This window comes from Anolis carolinensis, chromosome 5 (genome assembly GCF_035594765.1).
Source record: "Anolis carolinensis isolate JA03-04 chromosome 5, rAnoCar3.1.pri, whole genome shotgun sequence".
Lineage (NCBI taxonomy): Eukaryota > Metazoa > Chordata > Lepidosauria > Squamata > Dactyloidae > Anolis > Anolis carolinensis.
Window position 1 is genome coordinate 3,475,765 of NC_085845.1, and position 17,500 is coordinate 3,493,264.

A 17,500-nucleotide genomic window follows, 5' to 3' on the forward strand; every position below is an offset into this window, starting at 1 on the left:
AATTTATGGACCTTAAAGGGACTATTTATTCCTACTGTTCTCTCTAAGCAATCAGAGAGACTATATCATCACTGTTTGATCCCTTGATGTTAGTAAAGTTCCTGTTACTTGTTCTACAAAGCTGAGTGGTGCATGAATACCCTGCAGATGGTTCACAAGCAGATGTAAGAATTTCCATTTAACATTATCTACAATACACAAGAGGAGTCTCTTTCCTTCTCTGCAGGTCTTGAAGGAGAGGCTGGATGGCCATCTGTCTGGAAGGCTTTGATTGTGCCTTCCTGCCTGGCAGAATTAGGGCCCGACTAGATGGCCTTTGGGGGGTCCCTCCCAGCTTTTACCACCAAACACAGAAATTTTAGTATCCCAACCTATATCCTGATGCTTGAGGATCTTCTCTAGTCCCTCCCTATCTCAATCCTGGTGTGCATCTACGCTGTAGAATTAATGCAGTTTGATACCACTTTAACTGCCATGGAGTCCTGGGGCTTATACTTTGGGAAAGCCTTAGGAACTGAACTACAACTCCCAGCATGACGTAACCTTGAGCCCTGACAGGCCAAAAGAGATGTTTTTCCTCCCCGGACTACAACTCCCTTCAACCCTTGCGCCGCCCAGGCCGGAAGTGGGCCGGAGAGGGTCCTGCCGGGCGCTGTAGTTGCTGCGGCGACAAGCCCCGCCCTCCCTGCCAACCCGGAAGTGGGCGAGGCGGCTCCAAGATGGCGTCTCCTCCTCCTCAGGGGGGCTCGGTGGCGATCGCGATGCGGCTCCGGAACCAGCTCCAGGCCGTCTACAAGATGGACCCGCTCCGCAACGAGGTGAGGCGGCGAAGCGGGAAGGGGCCGCGGCAGGCCGGGCGCGGATCGGAGGAGCGGAAGCGCTCTCCGTGCCGGGCGGCCGCCGGGCGCATGCGCGTTGGGAACCACAGGCAAAGCAGGCGAGCGAGCAGGAGGTGGGCGGGGCCGCGAGAAGCCACGCCCACCCTTTTATCGTAGTCAGAGTGAAGCAGAGGCGGGTGGGAGGAAAGAACGTTCCGCGCGGTCCTAAAGGGAGACATGTTTTCGACAACACATGGAGACGTGTTCATTTCCAGAGGAGGGGTGGGATGGATGACCTCGTGAAGGGAGTGCAAGGAGCGGGAGTCTCATAAGTTCATAAAGCTTTCCCAGATCATGAGAGATGGGAAAGACCCCAAGAGCCGCCCAGTAAAACCCATTCTGTGCAGAATTTATTTATTTATTATGCAATTTTTTATCCTGTATTTTTAATTGATATATTGTATTACTGATTTATCTTTTTATAGTGTGATTTGTATTATGTTGCCTATGTTTTGTTCTATATAATTTGGGCCTCTGCCCCATGTAAGCCGCCCCGAGTCCCCGCGGGGAGATGGTGGCGGGGTATAAATAAAGTTTTATTATATTATTATTATTTATTTATTTATTTACTACATATCTTGCTCTTCTCATCCCAAAGGGGACTCAGAGCGGCTTACAAATCAAATGTACATACAATATATTATTTATTATTTATTTGCTACATTTATATGCCACCCTTCTCACCCCAAAGGGGAGTCAGAGCGGCTTGCAAATTAAATTTACATACAATATTATATTATTAGCATAGTACAATGCTGGTAATAAATTACTATATTGTACTGTATCAATATATTGTAATATTATTAGTAATATTACATGTAAAATACAATATATTATTAATATTATTATATTGCATTATTAGCATAGTACAATATAAGCATTAAATTACTATATTGTACTATATCATTATATGGTAATATTATTAGTAATATTACATTTAATATATAATATATAATGTATTGAAAACATTGATTACAAAAATGCGTTGGATAATCCAGAACGTTGGATAAGTGAGTGTTTGATAAATGAGACTCTACTGTATTTATAAATTATTATAAATTATATCTAGATATATGTATATAAAACTAGCATAGCATGTTGCTATGGCACAGGAGACAAGATGGAACTATCAATCCCAGCTTTCCTTTCCCTTGTGTTGTCAAAGGCTTTCATGGCAGGAACCACTAGGTTGCTGTGAGTTTTCCGGGCTGTATGGCCATGTTCCAGAATCATTCTCCCTGGCAGAGCGTGCAAAAAGAAACTGCGAAGCCCATTTTCTCCAAAGAAAACTGAACCCTCTAAACTGGGCTCTCCAGGCCAATGGAGACTCCACCACAGACATTAGAAGAGCTGCAAAGCCAAGAACAAGCCACAAGAGCAAAGACAAAAATCCACTCATAGGAAAAGTGTTCTTCCCATACATCGAGGGAACCACTGACCGCAGAGGGAAGCTGAGGAAGAAACACAACCCACAAACTAATAATAATAATAACTTTATTTATACCCCGCCACCATCTCCCCAAGGGGACTCGGGGCGGCTTACATGGGGCAGAGCCCAAACAACATAAACAAAAACAGCATACATACAATTCACAGTATAACAAGATAAAAACAAAATACAATAGAAAACAGGGATATTATAATGGTTAATAATATCAGTCTACAGACTCACTAAGAAAATCCAACAAATGCTCCGTTCAGCGAAGGACAAGAGGGATCCTCTCACCTCCTCAGGAGTCTACCGTATAACATGCAGCTGTGGACACGTCTACATAGGGAACACCAAATGCAGCAATGGCCAGACACGAATCAAGAAACATGAAAGGCACTGCAGACTCACTCAACCAGAGATGTCAGCACTTGAGGAACCAACCTGGACACAGAATATGATCTGAGAAGACAGAAATACTGGACCACTCTCACAACCCCCATGTCTGACGACACAGAGAAGCCACTGAAATCCACAAGAAGTATGTGGACAATGTCAACAGAAAGGAGGAAACCATTAAAAGGAACAAAATCTGGCTGCCAGTATTAAAACAAAACCTCTAAAATCAGAACAGTAAATAAAGAACAACTCAGAAAACAGGGTAATTCCAGAGAGGAAACTATCAAGGTCAAGCTGGCCAATGGCAATATTCACACTTGGACATTCAGACAAGGATTCTTTCTCCCACCCTGGACATAATTCCACAGGTATATAAACCCTCACTTGCCTAGTTTCCAACAGACCTCACAAACTCTGAGGATGCCTGCCATACATGTGGGCGAAATGTCAGGATATAATGCTTCCAGAACATGGCCAGACAGCCTGGAAAACTCACATCAATTCAATTTGACACTATTTTAGCTGTCATGGCTCAAGCAGGAAAATCGCATTCAATGCCCTCCATCCAGCCTCTGTTTAAAAGCCTCCACCACAGTCCGGGGGAGAGAGTTCCACTGCCAAACAGTGATCACAGTGAGGAAGTTCTTCATGTTCAGGTGGAGTCTCCTGCAGTTTGAAGCCATTGTTCCATTGCATCCTAGTCTCCAGGGCAGCAGAAAGGAAGCCTGCGCCCTCCTCCCTAGGACTTGCCCTCACCTCTTGAAACCTGACCCTCATGTCTCCATTCTCTCAGCCTTCTCTTCTGCAGGCTAAACATGCCCAGCTCTTTCAGCCACTCCTCGTAGGGCTTGTTCTCCAGACACTTGAACCTTTGAGTCGCCCTCCTCTGGACACATTCCAGCTTCGAGTCAAGGTCTCCCTTCAATTGCGATGCCCAAAATTGGACACAGTGTGATTCCAGGCAGAACAGAGGGGTTTAAAGATCCGGCTTTATGAAATAAGGAATGGAATTTGGACATGGCTTTTAACCTTGTTTTAATAATAATAATAATAATAATAATAATAATAATAATAATAATAATAATTTCTATTCCATCCTATCTCCCCGAGGGGACTCAGGGCAGCTCACAACATAAACGGCAAACATTCAAGTTAATATTGTGTAAACTTGTCATTATTGATTTTTATTTATTTATTTATTTAATAGTATTTATATTCCGCCCTTCTTTCTCACCCCGAAGGGGACTCAGGGCGGATTACAATGAACACATATATGGCAAACATTCAATGCCAACAGACAAACAACATACATTAGACAGACTCAGAGGCATTTTTAACATTTTTCCAGCTTCACGATTCCGGCCACAGGGGGAGCTGTTGCTTCATCGTCCAGTAGTGGCTGTACTTCCTCATTCCTTTCCTTGTGTTTTGCTGGCAGTTTTATGGTGTTGTAAATTAGCCACCCGCATAAAGCGTCCCTAAATTTCCCTAATTGACAGGTGCAAGTGTCTTTCGGGGCTGCATAGGTCAACAGCAAGCCGGGGCTATTAATGGTCGGAGGCTTAACCCGACCCGGGCTTCGAACTCATGACCTCTCGGTCAGTAGTGATTTATAGCAGCTGGTTACTAGCCAGCTGCGCCACAGCCCGGCCCCTTTTATGTGATTTGTTTTTTGTTGAATGTTCTGTATCATCTACTGTTTTTGAATTGTTTCGTCTATTGTTGTATTTTACAGCATTGAATGTTTGCTGTTGATGTTGTGAGCCACCCTGAGTCCTGACTGGGAGATAGCCTGGGATAGAAAACAAATTTTACTTATTTACTTACTTGCTCACTCCTGACAGATGGCTATCCAACCACTGCTTTAATAAACTCCTGTTTTCTTCCCTAGGAGGAGGTGAAGGTGAAGATGAAGGAGCTGAACGAGCACATTGTGTGTTTCCTGTGCGCCGGGTACTTTATCGACGCCACCACCATCACCGAGTGCCTCCACACCTGTGAGTCGCTTTGAGGAAGGGGCAAGGGCTTTTAGTGTTGGTATTCACTGGCCTTTCTGTATAGTCATGGGCCAACTTGGGCCTTCTAGGTGTTTTGGACTCCAACTCCCACAATTCCTAACAGCCGGTAGGCTGTTAGAAATTGTGGGAGTTGGAGTCCAAAACACCTGGAGGGCCCAAGTTGGCCCATGCTTGGTGTAGACGTACCCCTGTCCCATATTTTTTATGATACAACCAAATAGGAAATGACATTTATAACCCAGGAACAACAAATCATGTTATATAGTGTGTTGTTGAAGGCTTTCATGGCCGAAATCACTGGGTTGCTATGAGTTTTTCAGGTAGTATGGCCATGTTCCAATTTTTTAATATACCATGGGAAAAGAAAACAAAGGAAAACTTCCATTTCTAGATTTCCTAGTCACCCGCAAAACAATCAACAAATGTGCCACACAGTTTACAGAAAACCTACACATACGGATAGATACCTACCTTAAAATTACAACCAGGCAACAACAGCCAGATTACCTCTATGCAGATACCCTTGCTGATTGAGTTTGCAGATTCATGGCTACTCAAATGCTGATTCAAGCTTGGTAATTGCAAGATGTACACTTTCTTTAAACACACAAGGGTTCGTTCTCCCACCTTGGACATCATTCCACAGGTATATATACATCCTATTTGCTTCACTGCCAACAGAACCTCTGAAGATGCCATTAGCCACAGATACAGGCAAAACGTCAGGAGAGAATGCTACTGGAACACGGCCATACAGCCCAAAGAATTCACAGCAACCCATGTTATATAGTGCTATCTTCAGGTGTCTGGTTAATGCCTCTGTTGGTCATTAGCTTCAGCTTGTATCTTCTAGAATGCAGTCAAATCATCATTAGCAATGATGTTAAAAGCACACAGCAATAGAACTGTCTGTCAATAATCATAATTCTTTATAGCAAACTACATACAGTAGAGTCTCATTTATCCAACATAAACGGGCCGGCAGAACGTTGGATAAGCGAATATGTTGTATAACAAGGAGAGATTAAAGAGAAGCCTATTAAACACCTTATTAAGTTATGATTTTACAAATTAAGCACCAAAACATTGTTATATAACAAATTTGACAGAAAATGTAGTTCAATACACAGTAATGCTATGTAGTAATTATTGTATTTACGAATTTAGCACCAAAATATCATGATGTATTGAAAACATTGACTACAAAAATGTGTTGGATAATCCAGAACATTGGATAAGCAAGTGTTGGATAAGTGAGACTCTACTGTACTACATATTGAACGTGAAGTACCAAAGTTATGTGTTTATATGTGTATGATGACAAATGGCACATCCTAAGTATAGGATCCTGGCACAGTAGTCCTTGTGGGAGCCAACAAACAGGAGGCACGTAATGGATAAAAGTGTTGTTGTTGTTGTTGTTGTTGTTGTTGTTGTTGTTGTTGTTGTTGTTATCCTCCTGGGAAGAAAGAGCAATAGTGGTGCTCAGGCAGCATGGTGTTCAGGCAACTTCCCTGCTTTGAGTCTCCTTGTGGAGATAAAAAAGTGGGTGTAAATAAACACTATTATTATTATTATTTTATCATGACACAGCAAACAAGATAAATATGCTGGATTTCATATCACAAAATCACAAGTCGAACACTTCCCAAGTGTCTAGGACTGTGTGATGTATTTTCGGATGATGCTGCAGATCCCAGTAGGGTGGCCTTTTGCAGTTGGCAGATTGTGATTTTGTCAATGCCTATTGTTTCCAAATGCCGACTGAGATCTTTTGGCACGGCACCCAGTGTGCCCATCACCACCAGGACCACCTGCACTGGTTTCTGCCAGAGTCTTTGAAGTTCAATCTTGAGGTCCTGATAGCGGCTGAGTTTTTCCTGTTGTTTTTCGTCAATGCGACTGTCACTTGGGAGGGCGACATCAATGATCCAAACCTTTTTCCTTTCCACAACTGTGATGTCTGGTGTGTTGTGTTCCAGAACTTTGTCAGTCTGGATTTGGAAGTCCCACAGTATCTTTGCGTGCTCATTTTCCAATATTTTTTATTATTATTATCAACACAACGACGTTGTATGGCACAGCAAACAAGATAGATATGCTGGATTTCGTTTCGCAAAACCACAAGTCGAACACTTCCCAAGTGTCTAGGACTGTGTGATGTATTTTCTGATGATGTGTGCAGATCCCAGTAGGGTGGCCTTTTGCAGTTGGCAGATGGTGATTTTGTCAATGTCTATTGTTTCCAAATGCCGGCTGAGATTATTATTATTATTATTATTATTATTATTATTATTATTATTATTATTATTGTCTTCCCTCTTTGCAGTTTGCAAGAGCTGCATTGTGAAATACCTGCAGACCAGCAAGTACTGCCCCATGTGCAGCACCAAGATCCACGAGACACAGCCCCTCCTCAACCTCAAGCTGGACCGCGTCATGCAGGACATTGTCTTCAAGCTGGTGCCGGATCTCCAGGAGAGTAAGTGACTGGCAGGACTGTAGGAGCCATGGCTCTAGGGCAGGTATGGGCCAACTTGGGCCCTCCAGGTGTTTTGGACTCCAACTCCCACAATTCCTAACAGCCGGTAGGCTGTTAGGAATTGTGGGAGTTGGAGTCCAAAACACCTGGAGGGCCCAAGTTGGCCCATGCCTGCCCTAGGGTCTCTGAAGGCAGTGGCACCTGTGGGATTACCTTGCAGGAAGCACCTTCTTGCTTTGGTTTGGGAGCTGGAGGGAAACAAACTGTGTGACTCTGTTTATTATAATTTCACTCCTAGATGAAGAGAAGAGGATCCGAGAGTTCTATCAATCCCGAGGCCTGGAGCGGGTCAGCCAACCGAGCAACGAAGGTGAGGGGCTTTCCTCTTCGAATCCTAGAGTTGGAAGGGACCCCAAGGGCTGCCCAGTCCAACCCCATTCTGTTGTGGAAGAAGACACAATCCGAGCCATCCCAACAGATGGCCATCCAGCTTCTGCTCATAATAATAATAATAATAATAATAATAATAATAATAATAATAATAGGGTTGGAATGGACCCCAAAGGCCTCTCAGTCCAACCCCATTATGTCATGGAAGATGACATGATCCGATCCCTCTCGTCAGATGGCCATTCAGCCTCTGATTATAATAATAATAATAATGGGATAATAAGATAATAATAAGATAATAGAATCCTAGAGTTGGAATTGACCCCAAAGGTCTCTCAGTCCAACCCTATTATGTCATGGAAGAAGACACAATCTGATCCCTCTCGTCAGATGTCCATCCAGCCTCTGATGATGATAATAATAATAATAATGATAATGACAATAATGGGATAATAAGATAATAATAAGATAATTGGGTAATAGAATCCTAGAGTTGGAATGGACTTCAAAAGCGACCCAGTCCAACACCATTCTGCCGTGTACGAAGACACAATCCGAGCCCTCCCAACAGATGGCCATCTAGCCTCTGATAACAACAACAACAACAACAACAATAATAATAGAGTTGGAATGGACCCCAAAGGCCTCTCAGTCCAAGCTCATTATGTCATGGAAGAAGACACAATCCTATCCCTCTCGTCAAATGTCCATCCAGTCTCTGATGATCATTATGATGATAATAATAATAATAATTAATAATAATGATAGGATAATAATAGGATAGTTGAATCCTAGAGTTGGAATGGACTTCAAAAGCCACCCAGTCCAACCCTATTCTGCCGTGCAAGAAGACACAATCCGAGCCCTCTCAACAGATGGCCATCCAGCCTCTGATAATAATAACAATAATGGTAATAATAATAATAATACGCGTCCCGGTGGCGAAGTGCGTTAAAGCACTGAGCTGGAGACCGAAAGGTCCCAGGTTCAAACCCCGGGAACGGTGTGAGCAACCGCTGTTAGCTCCAGCTCCTGCCAACCTAGCAGTTTGAAAACATGCCAATGTGAGTAGACCAATAGGTACTGCTCCGGCGGGAAGGTAATGGCGCTCCATGCAGTCCACATGACCTTGGAGGTGTCTACGGACAACACCGGCTCTTTGGCTTAGAAATGGAGATGAGCACCAACCCCCAGAGTTGGACACGACTGGACTTAACGTTTAACCTTTACCTTTACCTAATAATAATACACAGATGCAATAGGTTAGAGCACTCTCTTTAGAGCAGCGATAGAAAGTCACCAGCAATTTTTCATTCAATGGTTGGTTCCTTAAAAGTCTCAGATAATAATACAATCTCTGCTGGGCTCTCTTCACCAAGGAACCATCGCTGCCCCAGGTCAGGTCCTCCTTAACAATAACACCCAGGAACTTATGGGGAGGGGGAAAGAAGAGAGAGAAGGGGCTGTTCCCCCACGGCAGCTTCTGTAAGATCTACATACTGTATATTGTGACCACTTCTTTCTCCCCTCTGCTCCAGGCCCGGCCTCTGACCGCGTGGGGCTGCCCTACACCACCTTTGACCACTCGCGGGCCCACTACTACCGCTTCGACGAACATGTCCTGCTCTGCCTGGAAAAACAGGGGTGAGTTTGGGTGGTGGGGGGGAAGGAATGGGGCTGGATCATGTCCTATCATAGCAGCATTGCCAGTGCTACAGAGGAGCAAATGGTAGGAAGCAGAAGAGAAAATGCACAGGTTTTTTAAAATACGAGGGTTGAATGAAAAGTAATGCCTCCACCTTCGTAACTCCTCAATAGAAGGTAGTCCTGGTATGTGGCAGGTACTGGTTTGTTCAGGAGACTCTCCTCTACAGTTCCATTTGGCAGGAAGCCTTAGCCGTGAACGGTTGAGTTGTTAAAGTGCGAAGTATGGAACCCTGTGCAGACGGTCGGTCAGTGAGACTTAAGCAACGTGCAGTCATTGAATTCTTGACAGCAGAAGGAGATTCACCAGAGAATGCAAGCTATTTATGGTGATTGTGTTGGTGTGAGTCCTGTGCATCGTTGGGTGAGTAAGTTGAAAGATGTTGAGGTGGGAACATCTGACTTGTGTTACAAACAAAGAGTTGGAAGTCCTGTTACAGCAACCAGCGAGTTTCACAAGCAAAAGGTTGACCGATGGATTCAGGATGATCGTCGTATCCCTCAGAGAGAAATTTCCAGCATCATCAGCATGTTACAAGAACGTGTGGGTCACATTATTGCTTTGCTTGGCTGTCGGAAGATCTGTGCACGATGGGGATTGTGAGACGCCGGTTGTGGAAACAGAGTGTCGACTTCTTCCGTGACGGCTTCAGAAAACTTGTTCATCGTTGGCAGAAATGTATTCGATTGTCTGGTGATGGTGTGGAAAAGCGAATAGTGGTCGTTAAAGAGCACATTCTGAGGATTATTTCTGTTTTTGGTTTATTAAAATATTCCCATCCAAACCCAGGTAACGAAGGTGGAGGTATTACTTTTCATTCAACCCTCGTAGGTAAAAACTTTTAATGCTGCAGCTAATACCTAACTTTTGGGAGAAAGGGCCCTCATGCGCTGACTCTCATGTCTGTGTTTTAAGAGAGAAGCTTTGTGATGCTTGCTTCTCAAACTAATCAAAGAAATGCAATGGAAAATACAAAAAAAATTCTAGAAGCTGTTGGCATGAATGTGGAGAAACTGAAAAATATTTTCATATGTAGCGGGACTGTGCCAAGGTACAAGAATTCTATAGAATAATAAGGGAGGAAATTATGTTTACATGGATTTTAACTGTGATGTTTCTATAATACTATTTATATTTAATTCTGTTTTAATGTTTGCCTAATTGTGAATTTTAAATTGTTTGCAAATACTTTTATGTTAAGCCACTTTGCGTGTCTCCTTCGGGAGAGATAAAGCGGGGTAGAAATAAATGTAATAATCGCAATAATGTTAACTCTGCATCGACTTGATATTAAATAGTAATTAAAAGCAGATTAAGAAAAACATTAAGCTTCTTAAAACAGATTGTATTATAAAACACTGATTTATTGTAAAATTATGATAATGGTGTAGATTTCTACCCTGCCTTGTCTCACTAAAAAGAGACCTAAAGTTTGATTTCTCCCATTTTTTGCCAGTTGTTTGTGTCATAGACAGAACGCCACCAAATAGGGTACAACACAGTTTATTAAAGTTACAGAACTGAGAAATGCCCGTAGAAAACAAAAGACTAGGCAAACACTTGCCTTTGATGTGAAAAGTAACAAAAAACAGCTCCGTTTAAATTAAAACGGTTCCAAAGAATTAACCGGATTAAACAGGAATTTAATCCGGGTTAAAGAAAAAGTGCTTACTTCAGCTTAACAATTTAAACAAACAAAAGGTGGAAAGCAGAGGTCAAAATGAACACAAAAGCTGGTAGCAGATTCCTCTCTGCTACTCAAAAGCTACAGATGAGTAACTCAGGCTGTTTACTCCTCCGTGCAACGAGCGAAATCCGGGTCCAGGCACATCAATCAGGGTAACGACGGTCAGCATGGGTCTCAATCTGGTCCAAGGTCGAAAGCCAAGTGCAGACGTCCACAGGTTCCACCGATAGCCACAGAAGGGATAGTCCAGGGTCGTAGTCAGTCAGTCAGTCCAGCGTCAATCCAGAGTAGGTAATTAATGTCCGTCAAAAAGACGACGGAGGTCCAAACTATCAAGATTAAACACAAGTTGTACAGAAAAAACCCCACACAGTTCCTTCCGCTGCCTATGCCCAGTGTCCTTAGTAACTTACGTATCCAGCAACGAATCACACCCGTCTTCAGGAAGTTCCCCAACAAGAGCCCAAGCGTTCGTCCAGATTACCTTGCCCAACGCAATTAGCCATTGATTCTAAACCCCATTTTATCCCAGTTCATAACTCCTCATCGCTATCAGCTGCTATCCTAATTCCAGGTGCCGCATCATCATCATCCTCATCAGAGCTAAAACACCTTTGACTACGCCCCACAGCATCCCCAGCTGTAGATCCCGCTCCATCCCTCCAGCCCGTCCACGGGTCTGATTCTGCAACCCGCCAATCGCCTCCCATGCTATCATTGCCGGTGACACCCAAATCCTCCCTCACACGAGTCCGCTCCATATCATCCTCCTCTGAGCTAACCATCTCTTCCTCCATTCCCTCAGTAAAACCCTCAAATGAGTCTTCATCTGTTGGTTCTGCAAATAAGTCCTGAAGCCGCTTCCTTTCACGCTCCTCAAAAGAGTCTGACTCTTGAGGAGTCTTACGACCACGTCTCGTAGTACCGGAGCCAGAAGGCTCAACCATAACAGTTTGAGAGTTCCAGTTAACTGAAAGTCTGAGATATATGTCCTGTCCTGATCCTTTGGCATTATTGGAGGGGGGATATGTGTCAATCTCTGATGCTGCCCCCCACCCATTCGTCTCTTTCTTTCTCTCCTTTCAGCTCCGGGAAGGACAAGAGCAAGCACATCCTGCAGGTGAGGAGATCCTTCGTGTCTTCGGGAGAGATCATGGCACTGTATTTTGTTTCCATCCTAAACTCTAAGGCCTCCCACAAAGAGGATTGGGGTGGGGGGTGGGGGGTGAGTCTGCAAAAAGCCTGGTTTATTAGAGGAAGACCGGCACTGGGATATTACAATCTGAGAAGCAACAACCTATGATGTCATAAAGTCTTTTGTATATGTGTGATACACACATACACAAAGGCTTAGATACCCAGCAATGTCCCGATCAGACATTTTGTAATGATAAATAGTCATCATTTCATTTTGGATATTATGAATGGACTAGCTGTGCCCGGCCACGCGTTGCTGTGGCGAAGTATGGTGGTATGGGAAATAAAGTATTGAGGAACTGATGGTAGTTAAGGTAAAGGGTAAAGGTTTTCCCCTGACATTAAGTCCAGTCGTGTCTGACTCTGGTGGTTGATGCTCATCTTGAGTCTACACTGCCATATAATCCAGTTGAAATCAGATAATCTGTATTTTATAGCAAGTGTGGAAGAGGCCTGATTGAAGTGGCCCTGGGCTGAGTGGGTTGCTAGGAGACCAAGTGGGTGGAGCTTAGCCTTCTAACAGACAGCAGACCAAGTGGGTGGAGCTTAGCCTTCTAACTGGCAGCAATTGGATAAGAACAATTATTCCTCTCCCTCTAATTAGGAGTTTATTTTTCTTTTCTTTTTGTTGTATGAACGTAGAGGCATGGATGAGGGATTGTGCTGCCAAGTTTAGTGTTTCTGGGATGTGTAGTTTTGTTGTTTTGTCCTAGGCCAAAATTTCATTACCCTTATATATATATATATAGATTGATTAGAAATACATATGGTTAGAAATCCCCGAATGTGAGATACACATGTGTCTCCAGCTGTAGGTGGACTGCAACTCCCATCATCTTCTGCCATTGCCCCCAAAAGTTGGTCATGTTGGGCCTGTGTACCAAGCTTGACCCGGTTCCATCATCAGTGGGAGCCACAGGTCTCTCTGGATGTGGGAGCCATCCTAGAAAATACATACATACAAACATAGATAGATAGACTTTTATTAGATAGATAGATAGATAGATAGATAGATAGATAGATAGATAGATAGATAGAGTAATAATAATAATAATAATAATAATAATAATACCAAAAGATCTCAGCCGGCATTTGGAAACAATAGACAATGACAGAATTACGATCTGCCAACTGCAAAAGGCCACCCTACTGGGATCTGCACGCATCATCCGAAAATACATCACACAGTCCTAGACACTTGGGAAGTGTTCAAAATCCAGCATATCTATCTTGTTTGCTGTGACATGATGATGATGATGGTGATGATGATGATGATGATGATGATGATAATACTTTATTCTTATGTCCCGCCCCATCTTCCCAAGGGGACTGGGGGCAGCTTACAAAGGGACCAAGCCCAACAGTATAATAAAATACAACAGTAAAAACAAGTCCGTCCACAATAATAAATACATCAGAATCAAACATACAGCAACAACAATTTAAAACAGTTTAAAACATGTTCAATGACCCGGAGTGATATAATTGGTACAGTAGAGTTTCACTTATCCAAGCTAAACGGGCCAGCAGAAGCTTGGATAAGCGAATATCTTGGATAATAAGGAGGGATTAAGGAAACGCCTATTAAACATCAAATTAGGTTATGATTTTACAAATGAAGCACCAAAACATCATGTTTTACAACAAATTTGACAGAAAAAGTAGTTCAATACGCAGTAATGCTATGTTGTAATTACTGTATTTACTAATTTAGCACCAAAATATCACGATATATTGAAAATATTGACTACAAAAATGGCTTGGCTAATCCAGAAGCTTGGATAAGCGAGGCTTGGATAATTGAGACTCTACTGTACTTCAATCTTCAGACTAAAGGGCGAGGGATAAGGTTAACAAAGTGCAATGTATTATAATTTCTAATAGCAGGGCATGGTACAGCGATAAAGTGCAAAGTGTCGGGATATAAATAGCGGGAGGGGCTCACTCTAATGTTCTTCTTAGTTAAAAGTGGTTTGAAAAAACCAGCTTTTCAGATCTTTCCTGAAGGAGGTCTGATTTCTTTCGGAAGGGAGTTCCAGAGCCGGGGAGCCACAACCAAAAAGGCCCTTTCCCTCGTCCCCACCAAACGCGTTTGAGACGATGGCGGGAGCGAGAGAAGGGTAAAGAGTAAAGTTCGTGCAGGTACATAATAGGAGATGCGGTCACAAAGATAGGCAGGACCTGAACCGTTTACCGTGTTTCCCCGAAAATAAGACAGTGTCTTATATTAATTTCTGCTCCCAAAGATGCGCTAGGTCTTATTTTCAGGGGATGTCTTATTTTTCCATGAAGAAGAATTCACATTTATTGTTGGAAAAAAATTATATACTGTATAGTAGTTCTAATTACAAACCAGCATAACCAGACAAACTGTGAATCCTATAAAGAATTTCTTGTTACTACCATTATTTCCATGTACAACACTCTATGGCACATACATTTACCACTCCCTCATGCTCTGCTGTTCTGTTTGGCGGGCATGCTTCCAAACTAAAACTTTGCTAGGTCTTACTTTCGGGGGAGGCCTTATATTTAGCAATTCAGCAAAACCTCTACTAGGTCTTATTTTCTGGGCATGTCTTATTTTAGGGGAAACAGGGTAGGACTTTATAGGTAATAACCAGCACTTTGAATTGGGATCGGACATTGATCGGCAGCCAGTGGAGCTGTTTCAATAGAGGAGTAGTCCTCTCCCTATAATTTGGTAAGGGTAAAACCTTTATTTAAATCAGTGCCCTATCAACCTATGATGCTATCAAGCGTTGTGCATATATTTTTGGAAATGTATGTGTATATTTTGGAAAAACCCCTTTTTGCCCCCTTTGTGCAGCACAAATACGTCCGCTGTTCCGTCCGGGCCCAGATCCACCACCTCCGAAGGGTCCTGTGCCGCCGCCTGGAGCTGCCCCTGGCGCAGGTGAGTAAGGCTCAGTGTTTTATTATGGTGGGGAGGGGGATATTATGGGAGCCCCCTTGATCTCTGACGGCAGCTGTGGCCTCGCTCAGGTCCTGGTCCTGTTTGACAACGCGCCCGTCCCAGACTCCATGACCCTGAAGCAGCTCTGGCTCTCCTGCTGGTTCGGCAAGGTGAGTGGGTGGGAGAGGGGGGTCCTCCCCAAACACCCCTCCCCATGATCCCTTAAGGAGGGGCCTTCACCCCGCTTTGTTCTATGCTTGCTTTCCAGCCGGCCCCCCTGCTGCTGCACTACAGCGTGAAGGAGAAGAGGAGGTAGTGGGGGGGGAATCTTTGGGGCAGAGCAGCCCCCCACGCTTGCCCTGCACACACACACACTCCCATGACAGTACACTAATTTAAGGTTCCCTTCGCTGCAATATTGGGTTTATTTTTGGAATAAAAGAATGGAAAAATCATCGCCAGTCTCATCTTTCTTTGGACTGGACGTGCTGCAGTTCTGCCCCAGGCCAGGAGGTGGCAGGAGTGTGCTTTGTTTACAAAGGCAGGTGGAGGTTGCAATGCCCACCCAAATCCCCACATAATAATAATAATAATAATAATAATAATAATAATAATAATAATAATAACAACAACAACAACAACAACAACAACAACTTTATTTTTATACCCTGCCCCATCTCCCCAATGGGGACTCGGAGCGGCTTACATGGGGACCAAGACCGAAAACATACAACAATAAAATGATAAACAATTATACCAACAATAAAACATCAATATCAATAAAACCATCATAATAATCAACATATAACATAAGATATTAAAAGCAGAAGAGTAAAACAAGGATCTGGGCCAAAGTGCAAAGTATATCAAATGGGAGAGGCAGATTTCTCAGTAATGCACAGTGATTTAATGCACTGCTGGGCTTGACATCATTATCTTCCTTGTCCCCCTCCTCCCCATATCAGCCTTGCAAGAAGAAGTAATGAGCAAATAATGAACCCCTGTTCCATCCTCCCCCATTCAGCCCTCCCTTTGCAAAGCATTAACCCCCCTCCCCCCCATTGAAGATCCTGGCCCACCAAGGAAGCCTAAGGCTAGCAGCCATAATGATGTGTTCTCACTGGGTTTCTGTGAGTTTTCTGGGCGCTATGGCCATGTTCCAGAAGCATTCTTTCCTGATTTTCTGCCTGCATCTGAAATCAGAACAGTCAACAACATCACTCAGAAAACAGAGGAATTCCAGACATGAATCAATCGGGGCCAGCTAACGCCTCCCAATACGGGATTTCCCCCAGGCAGTAAGCAGCCAGACCTTGAAGCTGAGAGCTGAGAGGCTGCTCAGTGCTGATCAAGGTGGATAATTGCAACATTCACACCTGCCTTGAACAGACCAAGAGTTCTTTCTCCCACCCTGAACATTCCACAGATATGTAAATCCCACTTGCCTAGTTTCCAACAGACTTCACAACTTCTGAGGATGCCTGCCATAGGTGCAGGTGAAACGTCAGGAGAGAATGCTTCTGGAACATGGCCATGCAGTCCGGAAAACTCACAGCAACCCAGCCACAATGATGTTTGAACCCCAATAAGGACTGCTTCTGCCTGACCCGTTGGTATTGTGCTAGTATGTGTATGTAGTGTGTCGTGGAAAGGCTGTGGGTCCCAAAACATACCCCTTGGGAAATGTATAGCCTTCCTTTGTCAATAGTTGTAAACAAAAAACAAAAGTAAACATTTTGTTGTTGAAGGATTTCATGGCAGGAATCACTAGGTTGCAGTGAGTTTTTTGGACTGTCTGGCCATGTCCCAGTAGCATTCTCTCGTGATGCTTCTCCTGCATCCGTGGCTAAAGGAATCGTCAGATGTTCCGTTGGCAGTGAAGCTAGTGGAGTGCATATTGGAATAAAGTCCAGGGTGGGGGAAAGGACTCTTGTCTGTTTGAAGCAAGTCTGAATGTTGCAATTAGTAAGCTTGATTAGCATTGAGTAGCCATGAAGCTGCACAGTAATCAGTGAGGGTATCTGCACAGATGTAGCCTGGCTGTTATTGCCCGGAGACACCCTGGGTGTTAACTAGCATCTCATTGTGTGCTGTCTGTAATTCCTGTTTCTGGGTGGTGTTCCTTATTTACTGTCTTGATTCTGGTGTTCTTTTTATTATTATTACTGGCAACCAGATTGTGTTCATGTTCATGGTTTCCTCTTTTCTGTTGAAATTGTCCACCTGCTTCTTGTGGATTTCAATGGCTTCTCTGTGTAGCTGGATGTGGTGGTTGTGAGAGTGGTCCAGCCTTGCAGTGTTCTCAAAAAATATTCTGTGTCCAGGTTGGTTCCTCAAGGACTCTGCTATGGCTGATTTCTCTGGTTGAGTGAGTCTGCAGTGCCTTTTGTGTTCTCTG

The 17,500-nt window shown here is 43.6% G+C and overlaps 1 protein-coding gene across 1 annotated transcript; it reads left to right on the forward strand.

The window, feature by feature from the left end:
- The first annotated feature begins 662 nt into the window (after positions 1-662).
- Positions 663-15,557, forward strand: pcgf1 (polycomb group ring finger 1). Its single transcript, XM_062981373.1, has 9 exons — positions 663-818; positions 4,598-4,703; positions 7,054-7,206; positions 7,505-7,576; positions 9,135-9,240; positions 12,075-12,108; positions 15,016-15,102; positions 15,192-15,272; positions 15,371-15,557. The coding sequence occupies exons 1-9, from the start codon at positions 720-722 to the stop codon at positions 15,416-15,418; spliced, it is 786 nt and encodes a 261-aa protein (XP_062837443.1). The 5' UTR covers positions 663-719; the 3' UTR covers positions 15,419-15,557.
- The last annotated feature ends 1,943 nt before the right edge of the window (positions 15,558-17,500 follow it).